General features: G+C 53.6%; 2 protein-coding genes across 4 annotated transcripts in view; one reads left to right on the top strand and one right to left on the bottom strand.

The window, feature by feature from the left end:
• Positions 1 to 2,013, top strand: part of BIN3 (bridging integrator 3) — a 42,542-nt gene extending 40,529 nt beyond the window's left edge. For all 3 annotated transcript variants that reach the window (XM_021698983.1, XM_044912844.1, XM_044912843.1), the window contains one exon: positions 1,094 to 2,013. In XM_021698983.1, coding sequence (XP_021554658.1) covers positions 1,094 to 1,240 — 147 coding nt within the window. In that variant the 3' untranslated portion in view covers positions 1,241 to 2,013. The remainder of the gene's footprint in view (positions 1 to 1,093) is intronic.
• A 195-nt stretch (positions 2,014 to 2,208) lies between these two features.
• Positions 2,209 to 17,044, bottom strand: CCAR2 (cell cycle and apoptosis regulator 2). The gene is given in 22 exon segments (XM_044912842.1): positions 2,209 to 3,064; positions 3,186 to 3,391; positions 3,548 to 3,736; positions 3,839 to 3,950; positions 4,104 to 4,250; positions 4,655 to 4,734; positions 4,856 to 5,000; positions 5,526 to 5,747; positions 5,857 to 6,087; positions 6,174 to 6,345; positions 6,791 to 6,954; positions 7,321 to 7,434; positions 7,521 to 7,691; positions 7,693 to 7,744; positions 9,400 to 9,519; positions 14,158 to 14,254; positions 14,436 to 14,565; positions 14,734 to 14,848; positions 15,048 to 15,139; positions 15,567 to 15,658; positions 15,935 to 16,029; positions 16,895 to 17,044. Coding segments are annotated over 21 exon segments (2,754 nt in total). The 5' UTR covers positions 15,993 to 16,029; positions 16,895 to 17,044; the 3' UTR covers positions 2,209 to 3,019.
• Between the last annotated feature and the right edge of the window lie 213 nt (positions 17,045 to 17,257).

The following is a 17,257-nucleotide window of genomic DNA, read 5'->3' as shown; positions in this document are numbered from 1 at the left end:
TCCCCCCCAGCCCAGTGGAAATCCAGCTGTGGGAGTGCTGGGGACACAGCCTCCGACGCAGCCGAGCCACGGCCCTGCCACCCAGCCTGCCACTCGGCCTCGCCTTGCAGTACGAGCACTCCGGGGTCTGGAGTGGAAGCAGAGTCCCTTCTCCCCAGAGACACCTGAGAGCTGGAGATGACACGATTTAGGGGTGTCCAAATAGTGCTTGGAGTAACGTGCATCACTTTCATGAAAGTAGGTGTCTGCTTTGGGTCACGAGCTGGCGACTTGAGGCAGAAGCGGCCCCTGGAAAAGGCACTGGGTCTGAAAGTTGCCGGCGGGTCTCCCCCCGTCCCTCAGCACGCCCGCACCCGCCCTGCCGCAGGCCTCTCCTGTCACCCCTGATGGCCCCCCCCCCCCCCCCAGACCTGCGGACGGGCCGCCCTGACGCGGTGCTGAGCAGGCTGTGCCACCCATTAACAGTGGGACAGGTCAGGAAGGAACAGGCTAGGGAGGGCTCACCTTCCTCACCTTTACTTCGAAGAGCAAGAGCGGCTCTCGGGGCTCCGGGGCCAGCCACGCCCCATCGCCCATGGCCGGAGCGCTCGGCTTCTAGCTGCGCTAAAGCAGCCTCTAGTCCGTGCCTGACTCCCCGGCTTCCCCAGGACCTGCCCAGGGGCCCGCCAGTGCCCCCACCCCGGCCTCGGGCTGCGCTGTCCTCCTCCACCTCCTGGCACCGGCCCCTCCGCCCCTCAGCTGCCTGGAGGGCTCGAGGGCAGAAGCCCCTCGTCCACCTCGCCAAGGCCCCGTTGCTTCCCTCCTCCTCTGACCTACTGCCGTCCCGGCAGCAGCAGTGGATGTTCCTGAAGCGCCGGGGGCGATGGCTTCAGTCTCCCTGCTTGCCACGCAGTTTTCGGCAAGGGCAGTGACGGAGGGAAAAGTGGAAACCAGCCCCCTTCGCTCAGCCTGAGTGCTCCGCTTGAGGGGACAGCAGCCTGCGGGCCTCTGGGACGTTCTCTGGCCCCACCTGTCCTGCTGTGTCCGGGGGGTGCAAGGCCGTGCGGACCTGGTACCCCAGGAGCCCAGCACCTGCCGACCTCCTTCTCCGCAGGTTGGGTACTACTCTGAGATGCAGAAGATCTTTGGAGACCTGACCCAGCAGCTTGACCAGCCTGGCCACCCTGATGAGCAGCGGGAGAGGGAGAACGAGGCCAGACTGAGTGAGCTGAGAGCCCTCTCCATTGTGGCTGATGACTGAGTCCCCACCACCCTTTCGAAGACTCCTGGGACACAAGTCAACCTCTTTGGTCTTTGCCCTCGTCAAGCTTAGGCTCAGGTGTCAGCCAGCAAAAGGCCCTCCCCTGAGAGAAGTATGGGGACAGCAGTGGCCCCTGCTCTACCTCACCAGCCCTCTGCAGTGAGCCTGGCACCAAGAGCCCCAAGCAGGCTGCTAGCTCCCCACCCATAGCAAGAGCCCAGACAGGTAAGCAGGGCAGAAAAACTCCAGACACCTTCTCATTTCCAAAAGAACCGTCCAAAGGGCATCCTGGCCTAGGGCCTGAGCAAGCTTCCAGCCTTCAAAGGCCCAGGCTGTCTGCTCTCCTGAGGTCTTAGCCTTGCTTGCGTGGCCGTGATCACATCTACCTCCAAAGACCTATCCTGGAGAGTCCACCCGCCCTCATTGCCTTTCCACTTCAGACTCCTTTTTTCTGAAGAGGCCCGAGACACTGCCGTGGGGAACAGAAGAGCTGTGGTTCCCCCAGCCCAGACAGACCCCTCACTCCAGCCTCCCAGCACGACAAAAACTGGCTTAGCCCACTTCTTTCCCTTAGGCCAAGTGCAGAGAAAAGCCCCAAGCCTTGTAGGTTCCCTAGGAAACCCGACTCCGCTCGTGTCCATAGGCTACCGACCGCACAAAATGTCACAGCCTGATTCACAGGCCTCAGAGCAAGAACCGGAGTATTTGGAATTTTATTTTTTCAAGTAAAGTTTTCAATAAAATCGACAGCTGTTACTGTGCTGTGACTGAGAGCGCCACCGTAGGTTTGTCAGGCTTGTGCTGCCCCGCCCCGGTCCAGCTGGACGCACCCCTGCGGCACTGCCTCTCTCGACCAGCAGGTGGCAGGGCCGAGAGCACCAGAGGCCAGCCCCTCCTGCTGCCCCCGCCCACCTTCTGGACTGGAGGGCTGGGAGGAAGGGGGCAGCACAGGACGACCTACAAGAGGAGGAAGGGAAGAGCTACCGAGGACACGTGGCTTGTTTTTGACTTTGGTTTATTTAAAAAAAAAAAAGCCAAAAAAAAAAAAAAAAAAAACCAACTTTATATACAAAGTCAAACTGAAACCACGGATTATGGAAAGAGGCAAGACTTATGGGGGAACAGGGAAAAAGGCTGGGCCAGAGCCAATACCACATTCTGAACACGGGGAGGTGCTGGTTTCTTCTGGCAAGTCCGGGGTGGCTGGAACACAGTGCTCTCTGGCAGACACAGCCCAACACCACGAGTTCCCTAGCACAGACCTTTCCTGCGGTGGCCAAGGGAGAGCCTCCCCCCCCCCCCCAAGAACCTGCTCCTGTACCTAGCAGGATCTGTGCCATCCAGAGGAAGGGCTCTTACCCCCCGCCAGATTCCACGGCTGTTTCTTCAGTTTATTGGCATCAGACCTTAGGACAAACTTGAAAAGCCTTTTCCTCCCCTGTCTTATTCTAAACTGGAAGAGGACAGGAGAAAGTCAGCACAAGACTAAAGGGCCCCAGGAGAAATCCCAAGGTGGAGGGCGAAATGACATTCGAGGGGTGCAGAAGGTGTTGGATTTAGTTGTCAGGTGGAACCGGGGTTCCCCACTCATCCGTCCCACACAGCACAGACCCCACCCTGACGGCCTGAGCTCCTCTACGGAGGCTGAGCCCAGGGGTCAGCCACCCCCGCCTACGGCTCCCAGGGCCTGTGCCAGCTTCTTTGGGCAACCAGAAGGGCTCTGACGTCAGCAGGCTCCATCGCTGGCCTCACAGGAGGGCAGCTCCTGCGCCAGGCCCCTCAGTTGCTAGGTGCTGCCTCCTCCTTCTCTACCCAGCTGTCCGCCTAGAAAGAGAATGAGGACTCGAGGAGGAAGGGCCAAGACGGGAGGCCCAGCAACGCTCCCCGCCAGCAGACCAGGCTGCCGCCTCGGTGAACCTGGGCAGGCACGGGGGGGGAGGCCCACCTTCTCAACCATCCGCTGCACCTCCAGCTGCAGGGGGGTCAGGCGCCTCCGGAACTCCTGGAGCAGCCGCTGCAGCTGGTTCCTCTGGCGCTCGGCCGCCCGGGCCGCCTCCTCGGCCTCGGCCAGCCGGCCCCGCAGCTCCTGCATTTCCGCCGCCAGGGTTTTGTTGGTGGCCTCCGTGGCCGAGAACCGGTTATGGCTCTCCTCTGGTGGGGGAAACGGCAGAAAGACTGCTGCTGAGTTAAGCATCGCGGCCCAGGGCAGGAGGCCTGAAGCGTGAGGAGCAGGATCCCTCTCAGTCTCCAAATACACACGTCTGCGCGCCCCGTCGGGCCGGGCCCCTGCGGCCGCAGGCCACTCACCCAGCTTCAGTTCCAGTGTGTGAATCTTGTTCTCCAGGTAGAGCCGCCCGCTGTCCTGCTGCTCTGCACGCTGCAGCAGGTTCCCCACGTTTATCAGGCTGCCGTTGTGGGACACCAGGCCTTTGTGCTCCGTGGGGGCGGCGCCCGGCTTCACGCTTTTCCCCGGAGGAGGCAGCAGGTCCAGGTTTCCTGGAAGGGGCCACGAAGCAGGTTTAAGGAAAGGGTCCCCAGAGGAGAGAGCAGCCGGGCCCGCCCGTCCTCCCTGGAAGGCGGCAGGGCAGCAGAACGCACCAAAGAGCACCTCCTCGGGCAGCCCGCCGTCCGTGCCCTCCTGGCGGCTGTACTGAAGGCTCCGGTACTGGCAGATGTTCTGCGTCACCACCCTGCTGACCAGCTGTTTGGCCTAGAGAACACCCCCCCGGACAGCCACTGATGAGAAGGCGCGAGCCCCTGCCCGTGCCGCGCAAGCACCCGGACCCGCAGCCCTCTGAGCCTCGCGCAGCAGTCCAGTGCGCGCACGGCCGTCAGGGGCCCCGGGGCATAGGAGGACAGGCACCTGCTCTGCACTGAGCCGGAGCCCAAGGGTGAGCAGGATCCTCTCTAAGTCTCGCCGGTGCAAGTAGCCACACCAGTTGGCATCAAAGAAGACGAAAGCAAGAAGACAGTCCAGAGGGAGCACAGCAGAGGGGTCCAGCTCCTTGGGCTGCAAGAGAAACAAGGATGAACGAGATTTACCGAGTTCTCTCAGCGGTAAAATCGCCCAGGAGGCAGCCCTCTGAAAACTGAATGGACACGATCACACCCGGGCAGCCCCTCCGGCTGGAGACAGGACCCGGGCCACTGCCGCACCACAGGCTGGCCCACACACGGACGAGCTGAGTGCGCGCCCGCATCGGGTACCTCACTCGGATGCACCCGGGTGGACACACTGAGGTGTCCCGGATCCTACGGAAGTACCACTCGGCGAGCCAAGAACCACGTTTTGTCTTTTGTCAGTCAGACGGTGCCAGAAGTCCTACGGTAAAGTCTCCCTCTCCCAGCGCCGAGCCGGGAGGCCTGGCCCGGCTTCACTGTCAGTGGGGCAGGGGAGCAGGAAAGAGGGCTCACCATGTCCTGAAGAGAAGAGAACTCCATCTCCGATTGGTTCGAGGCAACCGACCGGACCTCCGAATCCTCTAGCTTGGTTCCTGCTACAGGAAGCCTGAGGTGAGCGTGGAGCAGGGACCCCCCCGGGGCCCAGACCCACAGTGGTGACAGGAGAGCACCAGCTACAGAGCCGGGCGGCCGCTGCGTGAGGCCGGCACGTACCGAACTCCTCTTCGCCGTCATCCCTCAGGAGGAGCAGCTCGGGGTCAAGGGCCATCTCACAGAGGTCCTCCGATGCCTCACCCCGGGGTTTCTCTTCTTCCTCTCCTCCGGAAGACGGAGGTTTGGGCAAAAGGCCATCTTCCTTCTAGAAGCAAACCAAGATGAGAACGGACACCTGTAACTGCTAACAGTGATAAGTGCCAACATCTGCGCACCGACCGTGTTCGGGCACCGCGGTAAGGGTTCTGTCTACACGGTCTCGTTTGCTGCGTTCCGTGACGTGGGGTTCAGAGCGAACTAAGGGCGATTCCCAGGCACCTGGGCTTCTCTTTAGGAGTTCATCGGAGTCCCGTCAGAGATCACATTTAGTCGATGGTACTTAGGTAAGAGAGAGACCCACGTGCTTTAGAAAGCGTTAAGAAAATGCAGCATTCTAGTTAACCATCAAGTTGCCAAAACACCTGTCCTCACGGCGTGGCGCTGTCGGCCACACTTCCAGGCCCGCTTCCCCTCTCCTCGCACACCACCTCCTAGCCGTGCGGCCGTGTGGCAGGGGGACGAGGTGCATGCAGGCAGTGAGAGGAGCCCCGCGGGGCCCCCAGCGGCGCCCGGACCCACCCGGCACCCCGCGTGCAGCCCCAGAGCCCGTGCGGGCAGCAGAGGTACTCACCGGCGGGGCGTCTGACTCGGCAGCTGTGCCCTCACTCTGTACCTCATCCTTGGGCTCCTTGGCAGCCTCTTCCTTGACTGTTTCTTCTTCCTTGGCCGCCTCCTCCTTCTCAGGTTCAGGCGGGGCCACCACCTTTTCAGGAAGGCTCAGCAGCATCTTATAAATCCTATAGCCAAAATCCCTCTGCAGCATTTCCAGAAACAGCTCGGCCAACACCATCACCTTGTGGAAGAGGCAGCAGAGGTCCGTGAGCATCAGGAAAAAGGGAATGTTCGAAGCCCTGCCATCCCACACACCCTACCTCACAGCCTCTGCAGATTCCTACACCTACTTCAAAAGAGATCCTTTCTTTCGGCCTCCGGTCCTCCACAATACTATGGAGGGACAGGCTGACACAGCCAGGGCGTGCCAGGATGGCAGGCTCTAGAGGGGGCGGAGGGGCCTCTGGGAGATCAGTGTCCATGTCCTGCTGTGCGGTGGCCTCTGGATTCTCTGCGTTCTGTTTAGAGGTGTCTGCTCCTTGTTCTGATGCGTCAGCTGCCTGGTGTGGAGGCTCTGCTTCCTGTGACAGAAGCCAGAGCTGTGACCGCCTGGGTCCGCAGCTCGGGGCACCCGCTCTGCCCACTGGTCTCCAAGGCTCAGCCTTACCCCACACGCCTCTCGTGGAGGGGGAGCTGCCTCTGCAGCTTTCTGCTGGCACAGGGCCTCCCACTCTTCCAAAGTAGGCATGACGGTCCAGACGTCTGGCAGGTACACCACCACGGTCTGGAGCCGCCTTGGGGGGCCCGACTGCAGGTACTGGAACTCCGCGAAGCGCCACCTGCTCACAGCGAAAGGAAAAAGGAAGTACCGACCCACAACCTTCACAAGCAGTTTCCAATCAACATTTAATGAGCACATACTACACACGCGGCTTTGAAAATAAGAAACCAAAAGAAACCAAGTCCTCAAGAAATGGTCCATCAATGGGCCAATGTGAGTAAGCAGACAGTGACTCTCCAGGGTGCTCCCAGCACCAAGGACCACTAAATGCGGCTGGGCGATCGCATGGGACGAGCCTTGGAGGGTCGGCTGGCCCTCAACACCCATACACATCCCTACTCGTGCTCATGACCAAGACGACTGTTTGCGAAGGCTGGAGGGATGAGGTGGGACCGGGGAAGAGAAGAGCACTAACAGGTCAGAAAGGCACAGGAACTTGGCCTCCTGAACAGTCTTGCCAATACAACAGGCCACACACGGACAAGCCTGGGGCAGCCACTCACCACTTCGTGCAGGCGCTCAAGTCAATGCCAGTCTGGGCTTGCGCACAGCGGATGGCAGTGCGGACTAGCACCTGCGGGTCGCCCTTGGGGTCGAGGCCATCCAGAGAGGGAGACCAGTCACCCCCAACCAGCACTGCCTCCTCTTCTTTCCGGCTCAGCAAAAACTGCAAAAATGGATCCAAGGTAAAAAACAAAACAAAACAAAAACCAATTCCCTGGATCTCTCACCATGAGGCAGCCTACTACCCCTGGGAAATGAAAGCAGCAGGATGCGGTGAAGAGTCCGCCACGTAGGGTTGGAAGCAGGGGAGGGTGGATCTCTCTACCCATGAACGGGATCTAGCCATATAACTTTTTCTGACAAGAACATCCTGAGCCATGCTGTCCTTCTGGTGAAATAAGCGGTATTCCAGCTCGGGGCTCCTTGCTTCTACGAGCTCACGAACAGGAGCCAAGCTGCTGAAAACCTGACAGGGCCTGGCCATCCATCATCCACGACTGCGTCCTGCCTCATGGACTCCAGCTCTTACCTTAATCTGCTTCAGAGGATGTTCTGGGGTCTCCCTCGGCTCGGCCAGGTCATCCACAAAGAGCATGCAACAACGATACAACTCCTCGAGTCCCGGGGAAGAGAGCAGCAGTACCTGTGCAGGGGCGGCGTGAAGGACACGCTCGAGAGCTTTCTCAGCCTCCGACACGGAAAAAGGGGGCAGGACCCCAGCCCACTCACCTTGGAACTGTAAGCGGGGTCGCTGTCTGCGGGGATGGGCTCAGCACCAGCGTCTGGAGCTGGCTCCTTCTCAGAAGATACCTGGATGCGGCTTGGAGGATGGAGGGAAAAGGGCTGGCTCAGAGGGAAGGCCGACAGCCAGCTCAGACACACAGCCAGAAAGCCGGGGGGGAACCAGGAGGCTGCGGTAGCGGCGCTGGAGCTCTAAGAAGTCACAGTTGGGGCTGGGGAAGGAAAGCAAGGGGATCCAGACTGAGCAAAGACTCAATTATTTTTAAAAATGGCACCATGAAAGACTTGGGGAAAAAAGGGCAAATTATTTTCTCATCTGGGGAAGAAGACATCTCTGAAAAGAAAAAGATGGATGAGACTGGACCACTAAAATGTTTGCGCTCCTAATGGCAAAGTCAAGTCGAACTGGGAAAGAGAAACCAGAGAGACAGTTGCAGTACGTGACAGCTAGGGCTCACTGTCTTGATCGAAGAGGAGCCCACAAATTACTAACAGGTTCACAAGAAGGTTCACAAGTCTGAGAGAAAACTGGGAAACGGACATCAGCAGGTACTTACCAGAAAAAGAACGGAGACTTAAAAGCCCCTGAACCTATGCTCAGTCTCACTTATAATTAAAGAAATGCAAATCGGAGTATCACTTTTTGCCTAAGAGACTGCCGAGGATCAAAAAGTTTGGTAACATAGCGCCGGCAGCAACGTGGGGAAACAAGACTTCAGGCCCCGTGGGCGAGAAGGGAAACCGACACAGCCTCTTAGAACTGGCAGTGGACGTCCAAGTTTACAATCAGACCCCTGGAGCCAGCTGCCCCGCTTCTAGGCACTGCCTTCAGTGAACTACTAGCACCTGTCCGCACAGACGTCTGTAGGAATGTGTAGGACAATACTTAGGATGATTAAAACGTGGAAAGAGAGAACTGGTGAAGTAAACGGTCTGTCCATTCACTGGAATATTGTACAGGGGCTGAGAAGAATGAGATCAATCTAACCAACGTTGACATGGAATAAATTCTAAGACACATTGAGTGAAAAAGCAAAATACCAAATGGTACGTACGTAACAAGAGGCATCTGCCGATGTTCAAAAAGACAGCTGTGTGTGGGGCTAACTGGCGGCAGTCACTCTGACTGATGGGAGGTGGCTCTACATGCACCCCTCTCGTGATGTGGGGGCCACACTGTCCTGTGAGGAGACGAACCTCGGGAGGCAGGTGGGTCAGCAGGGAACACAGGAGAGGCCCTGCGCGGCCCCGCGGAGAGGAACCAGTGATGCAGGAAGGGCAGTGAAAGCCCTCTTTCCCTTCCACCTCGAGGAAGAGGTGCTGGGAGGCTGCCCCCTCACCTCACTCTGAGCTTCGGTGAACTCTGCTACCGGGGCAGTGGCCGGTGCCCTGCCTCTGCACTGCTGGATAGAATCTGGAATCACTCATCTGCCTTAGTCAATCAGTTCCTAAGTGCGCTAGGTAAGCTTGCGGGCCAGAGTCCTCGCACGCACTAGAGCGCTCTAAAAATGATTCCGAAGTCCCCTGGAAAACAAGTCCCAAGGTGCCTATGATCTATACTTTCTACCTGAATTAGAAATGGTATTGGGCACCTGGATTTTGATGGGTAAGCCTTAACGATAGCCTGGCATACCTCTTTCTGATGATCAAATCACAAAAGTTCTATCAGGGCACCCCTGTCAGTGGTGCTATGCTGGTCAAAATCTAAGATTTAGAAATTAAAAAACTGTCACATTAAGAAACAAACAAAAAGGTCCTAGGAACATGACCCCACACACACTCTACTCTTGCACAGACTGTATCTCATTTACTCAAGAAACTGTTACCAGCTGCAAGCCTCACCCCCCACCCCAGCCTCATTGCTCACCTGTCCACAGTATAGGGGGTGAGGTGGACCCGGTAAGGAGGCAGGTCATGCCTTGGTTTCTTAGCACCCCAAGGCTCTCCACCAGCCCGCTGTTTGCGTTTCTTGGAGTCATAGTCATCGCTGGAGGTTGATCCATCACCAGAAGGAAGAAACCACACTGTTACATTAAGATTCAATACATACTGGCCTAAAAGAAATGGAAACCATCTGACTCCCCAACACCAAAGGAATGGATAAAGAAGCCACTGCTAACAGCCATATAACACATTATTATAAAATTATTAAAATGGATATTTAAATACTTGTACCAGAAAACCACCCATCGTGAGCAAAAGGACGAGTACACGGTAGTATGTATACAGTAGTGCCTAGACTGTGCAAAAAAAGCTTTAAAAGACTAAAAAGAGGGCGCCTGGGTGGCTCAGTTGGTTAAGCAACTGCCTTCAGCTCAGGTCATGATCCTGGAGTCCCGGGATCGAGTCCCGCATCAGGCTCCCTGCTCAGCTAGGAGCCTGCTTCTCCCTCTGACCCTCCCCCCTCTCATGTACTCTCTCTCATTCTCGCTCTCTCAAATAAATAAATAAAATCTTTAAAAAAAAAAAAGACTAAAAAGAAATGAAGTATTGGGCGCCTGGCTGGCTCAGTCAGTGGAGCATGTGACTCTTGATCTCAGGGTTGTGAGTTCGAGCCCCACGTTGGGTGCAGATAATACTTAAAAAAAAAAAAAAAAAAAAGGAAAGAAAGAACTAATGAGGGGCGCCTGGGTGGCTCAGTCGTCAAGCGTCTGCCTTCGGCTCAGGTCATGGTCCCAGGGCCCTGGGATCAAGCCCTGCATCGGGCTCCCTGCTCGGCGGGAAGTCTGCTTCTCTCTCTCCCACTCCTCCTGCTTGTGTTCCCTCTCTCACTGTGAATGATCTTATTCTCTCTGTCAAATAAATAAATAAAATCTTAAAAAAAGAATTAATGATGGACGCCTCTCACTGGTAGAGCTTATGAATAATTTTTTTTGTATGTTTCTGAACTTTAAAAATTATAGCTAACATGTAATTTTTTGAAATGAGAAAAGATTTTAACTGATTTTTAACATAAGACACATATATGGTACCATGCAAAGATTCTATAAAGGAAGTTTTATTAAGAGACAGTTCTCATAACAAACCCTTAGCAATACGAATTAAAGTCATAAAAACCCTCAAACTCTTTGATCCAATAAATCCACTCTTGAAAATATTATCCCAAGGAAGCTAATTCAAAAAAAAAAACAGAGATTATAAATAGTGGAAAAAATTTAAGCTTCGAGAGAGTAAGAAAACCACATTCATATCCAGTAATACCTGAACTTTTATAGTAAACAAATACAATAATCATACAGCTATTAAAACAATCATGAGGATTACACTGCAATATGGAAAAAATGTTTAATCACTTTAATCACAGCGTACAAAAACAATTTGGACTCTAAAGTTAAAATTTTTAAAAATTAAAATTAAATAAAACTATAAAAAGTATGCTCATATATAAAGACCACACAAGAACACAGACCAAAAAAAGGTAGCAGTAAGTAATTTCTCTTTTCAAAATTATTTTCTAAAGGTCTTTAAGAATGGTTACCTTTAAAGGGAAAGAAGGAATGACACATTTTTCTATTTTAACGCTACATGATAGCATGTACTACTTTATATGTTTCTATAAAAAATTACTTATGATAGTATCACCATGTTTCGAGTTCAGTAAGTAAAAAGAGAAAAGAAAAACCTCCAGACCATTACAAAACACCAGACTGTTAAGGGAAAACCCCCATGTCTCACAAGAGAAATAAAGTCACCTGTCCGTTCTTCCGGCCCAGGTATGGCGCTGACTGCAGTCTATTTACCAGAAGGCCTCTGCCCTTCCCTTCAGACCCGCCTGCCTTGTTTCCTTTGTCATTCCATCCCTGGGCATCTAAGTTCATTACATTCAACACAGAGTTTTTCATCCTCCTCTATCTGCCTGGCCCATTTCCCGGCTTATTAGCATCTCCATCCAAAGGCTGCCTTCCACTCTCGCCTTTCCGGGATGTCGGCGCTTCCACGCTTCTAACGGTCATTCTGACAGCTCTCTTCAGCTCGCCCACGACTGGAGCGAACTCTTCAGTAAATGCTGTCCACCCCTAGTGACAGTGGATGTCCCACTGAATCCTGGAATTCAGTGGCCAGTTTTCTCTCCTTATTGTGAATCGTCAGGAACGCATGAGAAAGCAGTACCAGTGGGAGACATCTCAGGAGCCTCAGCAGGATACCGAGACAGCATCCCACTGGATACGCCTGTCCAAAAACCTCAGTAGTTCAGTACTGGCAGTCCAACGGGGACACTGTTACCTCCGTCCCAAAACCTGAAATTTAAAATAAAATTTGGCTTCCAGCCAAAACGCTCAAGTAGCTTGACTCCTTTGTAAATTGTTGTTCTCCCACAGTGACCTAACTCCTACTGCCCCCTTTCCTACTTCGCAGATTCTCTGTACTGACCGATGGTGGTACTGCCCTGCCAGCGGTAAGGTCTCCTTTCTCTAGAAGCCGTGACACCGAAGCATTATGGTGAAAGGAACGTAACACAGGCCTTGCCCAGGGCTTGGCATGTCCAGGACAATCAAATGCACGTGACTGTATAGAAAGACTGAGTATGAACCTAAAGCAGAAAGTCAATAGCAACCTTGATTTCTACCCCATCTACACTATCCCTCAGGGCACTTGCTGTGATTTGGTGACGACGCCTTTAATAAACTCACAGGATGTGAGAGGTAGAGAGTCCTCGGAAACTGAAGGCCAGGAAGATGCACAGGACAAGGGGTGTAGGTGTATGCAAAATATTTACCGGTGACTTGAGAACAGGACGAGGTGTTTCAAGTAATGGAGGCATGGTGGAAAACAATCCTAGACCACAGAACCATTCTCCTAGTTAGAATTCATAATGACCTAGCCTAAGGGAACAAACACTAGCTTCAGCACACCAGCTGCGTCCCTTTGCCTAAACTTTTTCTCAGAGTTACTCCGTGGTCCTTTTAAGAGTTCACACTGGATTTCATTCTCAGCCCTTATCATGTAATAATCTACTGGCATCTGGGAATAGGGGATTGTTTCCTTATCAGTACAGTTCTCACTTCAAAAAAGAACTTGAACATGAGAGAATTTTCTGGAGTGATGGAAATGTTTTAGATCTTAATCGGGGTGAGACTTATGTGGATTTTTCCATGTCAAAATTGTCCAGTTGAGATTTGTCCATTTCAACCTATACAATATTTGTGGTAAAATTTTTTTTTTTTTTAAGATTTTATTTATCCATTTGAGAGAGAGAGAGAGAGAGCACATGAGACGGGGGAGGGTCAGAGGGAGAAGCAGACTCCCTGCCGAGCAGGGAGCCCGATGCAGGACTCGATCCCGGGACTCCAGGATCATGACCTGAGCCGAAGGCAGTGGCTTAACCAACTGAGCCACCCAGGCGCCCTGTGGTAAAATTTTTAATCTTAAAAAAAAAAAAAAACAGCAAGTACAAGACAGGGAGCAGATGGAGGTAGAGATGAAAAAGAATGGAAGATGTTGATACTTGTTGAAGCTGGGGGGGTGGGTATATGAGGGTTTGTCATCCTTTTCTGTTTGCTTTTGCTTATATTTGCAATTTTCCCTAATAAAAAATTAAAATGAGGATCACCAGAATAACTAAAACGAGTCTTAAGCAAACTAATTGAGAACTTAACTCTAGGAATATAAGCAAAACCTTTTAGGGAGAGTAAGGTAAGAGAAGGAACACGTGAGCTGGAGAGAATAGGCAGCATGCTCCCGGCAGTCCCCAAAGCTCACAGATGATACAGGATGGCCTAGAACACCCCCAAAGTCCCAAATCCACCATGCCGGCTACATATGGGCCATGAAGCTATTTACGTGTTCTAGGCATGGGCCTGGACTTCTGGGCAGAGTGCAACCTACAGATTCTAATGCTACACTGATGTGTACAGTGTATATAAAGAAACATTTTAGGGCAGCCTGGGTGGCTCAGTCTGCCTTCGGCTCAGGTCATGCATGATCCCAGGGTCCTGGGACCGAGCCCCACATCGGGCTCCCTGCTCCACAGGAAGCCTGCTTCTCCCTCTCCCACTTCCCCTGCTGGTGTTCCCTCTCTCACTGTGTCTCTGTCAAATAAATAAATAAAATCTTAAAAAAAAAACCACTTTAGGGGCGCCTGGGTGGCTCAGTTGGTTAAGCGACTGCCTTCGGCTCAGGTCATGATCCTGAAGTCCCGGGATCGAGTCCCGCATCGGGCTCCCTGCTCGGAAGGGAGTCTGCTTCTCCCTCTGACCCTCCCCCGTCTCATGCTCTCTCTATCTCATTGTCTCTCTCAAATAAATAAATAAAAATCTTAAAAAAAAAAAAAAAAACACTTTATACTAGAAATTAAAATAAACACTGCAAAGTTACATTTTTTTGGACAATTACTATTTCTGGATAGTTTGATTTTTGGCATCTCAGTCTTAAGGACTAGAAATAAAAGAGAAAATTATAAATTTCAATATGGTATTTTGAAAGACGAACTATGTCAAATCCCTGCTTGCTGAACCAGTTTATAAAGTTCTAATATTTACATATACATCTCAGTGCGTCGGCCTGTTTCAGGGGAAAGGGCCCAGGATCTAGCTGCAGAAAGAATGTTAGTGTAACAGGTGGCAAAGAGACACTGCTCCTAGAGACAAATAAATAAAATACCTTCCTTGTTTGATCATTCTCTTACCTTCGGCCTTGATCCAATCGTCCATGAGGGCCCCGAGCAGGAAATCTGTTCAGGTGGCTCAGATGAAGTGTGTGGGATGTTTGGAAGAGACTCAGAGCTACAGAGAAGAAATGGCTGGTGACTCAAAAACCCTACATATCTGCCCAACTTCCCTGTCCCTTTCCTCCAGTGATAGCCGTACCCACTTCTATTCTGAGAGCAACAACCTGAGAGCTACAGACCCATTCATCCAGAGCACCCCCATAAAGCCCCCCAACATCCATGCCACTGGTACGCACGCTTCTGAGGAAAGAGCGGGGGAATCCGGTGAGGCTGGAAGATCAGCTGGGGCTGAGCTCCCAGAATCCCTTGCTTCTGGCCCAGGGCTGCCACATGGAGAAGGGGAGGTGCTGGGGACTTCAGCAGGGGCTGCAGGACAGTAACCAGGAAATTCAGGGCATCCCGTGGTCGATTTGCTCACTACCTTGGAAAGATGCAGCCCTGCCCCTTGACAAAAGTAACGTTCTTGCCCAGCTTTCAGGGCACTGGGGCTTCCCTCCCTCCCCTTTCCAATGTACATGCCGGAAAGACGCATACCTGGTTGGAGAGCGTTTGCACCTTGACAGCATTCCAGGGCACTGCCTGGCCTGGGTTGTATGCAGCCTTCACCAGCACCTTCTCACCCAGCTGGGGCAGCCGGCCCTTCACCACACTGCCAGCACACAAGCCAGGAGACCCAGTCAGGAGAGAGACCCTGGCCAAGCCACCTTGACTGCCCCTAGGAGGCCCTGCCCTTCAAGATTTCGCACACCTTGCATAAAAACAGCAAAGCAATGGCTTCAGAGGGGCCCCACCAGCACGGCGACAGAATTGAATTCAACAGGCATTCAGGGGACTAACCTCAAGCCTACCTTAGCTGAAAAAAGACCTCTTCATCCACCACCCCAAAGTAGTCATGCAAGCTGGTAACAATACCAGTGAAGACCCGCTGCTTCTCCCCACCCTGTAAGAGAACAGTGCAGTTTGAAAGTAACAGAGAGCATTTGTCCATGCTCCACCGTTAGCATCTCATCTGCAGCCAAACCCCACCCAGCTTCAACAAAGTATGGCATCGAGATTCACATGAAGGAGACACACACATATAATAGTCATAATCTACTGCAAGGAGGAGGAAGAGATCACACTGATTCTTAGGTCAGAAGCTTCTTCTAGGATTTCCAGTTCTTTAATTCCAAGAAGCACCCGAAAGATTTCCCTAGAGCCACAACTCAGGACTCCCCAGTCAGAGATGTCTAGTCACCTCCATCCTGGCCCAGGTCAGGAGCACTAGGAAGGATGAACACAGCTATACAAGAATGAGAGCACCAGGCACCCATGCATGCTGTGGTAGTCTCAAGTGCTGACACTCACTAGAAAAAATGCCAACCTACCTGAAGGTGCCTGGCATTTTGGGACAGGTCTGTGGCCACAGGAGGAGTGAGCAAACCAGGAGGAGGACCCAGAAGAGATGTTGAAGCTGTGCCTATGTGGACAGAGAAGCAATCTCCAGGACCTGCATCTACCATTTTGAGCACTAGAGTCAGACAGAAGGTATGGCAGACCCAAAGGGCAGAGTGACTCCAAGCAATTCCTCCACAGGGTTTGACTTGCCACCACTGTGCTCATCTCCTATTTTCCTAAGAAACGTTAGCAGCAAATCTGCACTCCACCAGGGAAACCCCAAAAGCCACATTTTAAAAGACTAACTCCAAAGCACCTAATACCCAGTATGAGGCCAAATAGGGATAAAGGTGATCACCTGAGAAGTTGCGTCCCCCTGGAAGCGGGTTGATCCGCTGGCGCTTAAACTGGGACATTGGGAATGCTGTCCTCTTTCAGAGTCTTAGAAAAAACCTTTAATTGGAAAAGAAAGAAGTTAACAGCTCAGAGGGAAATTTTCCATCAACCCCCAAAAAGTAACTGAGGATCTAATGAAGGTGAGGAGGTGGGTACGGAGAATGCATGGAGGAGATGGAGAGAACATAAAGAGCAGGAAATGCAAAAATTACATTGTTCCAGTTTGCCCTCACAAGTTAGTGGTGGGTGATACTGTCAAGCTATTTTAAAGAAAAGGAAACTGAAGCTCACAGAGATTGAGACTTGCCCAGGGTCACATCACCAGTTAGTGACAAAACTGAGACTCGCACCCAGGTCGCCAACAACTTAGCGCTCTTCTCACGATGCCACGCCACCCGCTGATGCTTGGGGAGAGTGGGGGATCGGAAAGGGCCCCAGTGACATTCATTCATTCAAATACATCCGCCAAAATGCTCCACGCAAGGCCCGGAAAAATGGAGGAGGCTGGTGCCGGAGAGGAGAAAGTGTGGGCCCTCTCCCCGGAAGCCCGGCCCGTTGTTCCCCGGACGGGCTGGTGGGAAGGAAGCCCCGTGGCCCGGCCGAACGCGAATCCGGCAGCGCACCCGCCCGCCCTCCTGCTCCCGTGCTCCCTGGGCCTCGGCTCCCTCTTCAGCAGCCGCGGGCACCGGGCCTCCCGGGCCGGGCCGCGGCGGGGCCACCGTGGGAGGACGAAGGAGCGCGGTTTCTCCTCCTCCCGCCCGCCCCCAGGGCCGAGGCCGTTGCCAGGGAGACGGGACTTGCAGTCCGAAGGGGGGCTCGGCCCCTTCCGCGGCCCGTGCATCTTTGCTGCCCGGCCCTCGCAGCCCCTCGGCCGGGGAAGAGGCGAAGGGGCAGAGGGGCGGCGGGGGGCCCCCCAACCCACCTGCGGGCCAGGGCCGCGACACCGGGGGGACAAAGACACCCGGAACCACCACAGCCGCTACTGCCGCCACCACCGGAAGCGCCTCTCCGGAAGCGCGACCACTGGTCGGAAGCTGCCACTCTCCCGGATATGGTCCCTCCCTCCTCTCTACCGACTTCTCCCTTCCCCCACGCCGGCCTGCCATCCCCCTCCAACTGTGGAACGGAAGTGCGCCTTCCCCGATCGGATGCGCGTTAGGAAGCTGGGCCTCGGTGGTGTCCCCGCTTAACTGTCCCATTAGAAAAGTAGGCTTTGGAGCATTGGTTCCTGGTACAAAGACAGCAGGAGCTGGACCCCTAAATAGAAGAGAGCACCTACCACCCG

Source organism: Neomonachus schauinslandi, chromosome 2, assembly GCF_002201575.2.
Source record: "Neomonachus schauinslandi chromosome 2, ASM220157v2, whole genome shotgun sequence".
Classification (NCBI taxonomy): domain Eukaryota; kingdom Metazoa; phylum Chordata; class Mammalia; order Carnivora; family Phocidae; genus Neomonachus; species Neomonachus schauinslandi.
Note: the sequence above shows the minus strand (reverse complement) of the source record. Positions and strands in the feature narration are given on the sequence as shown.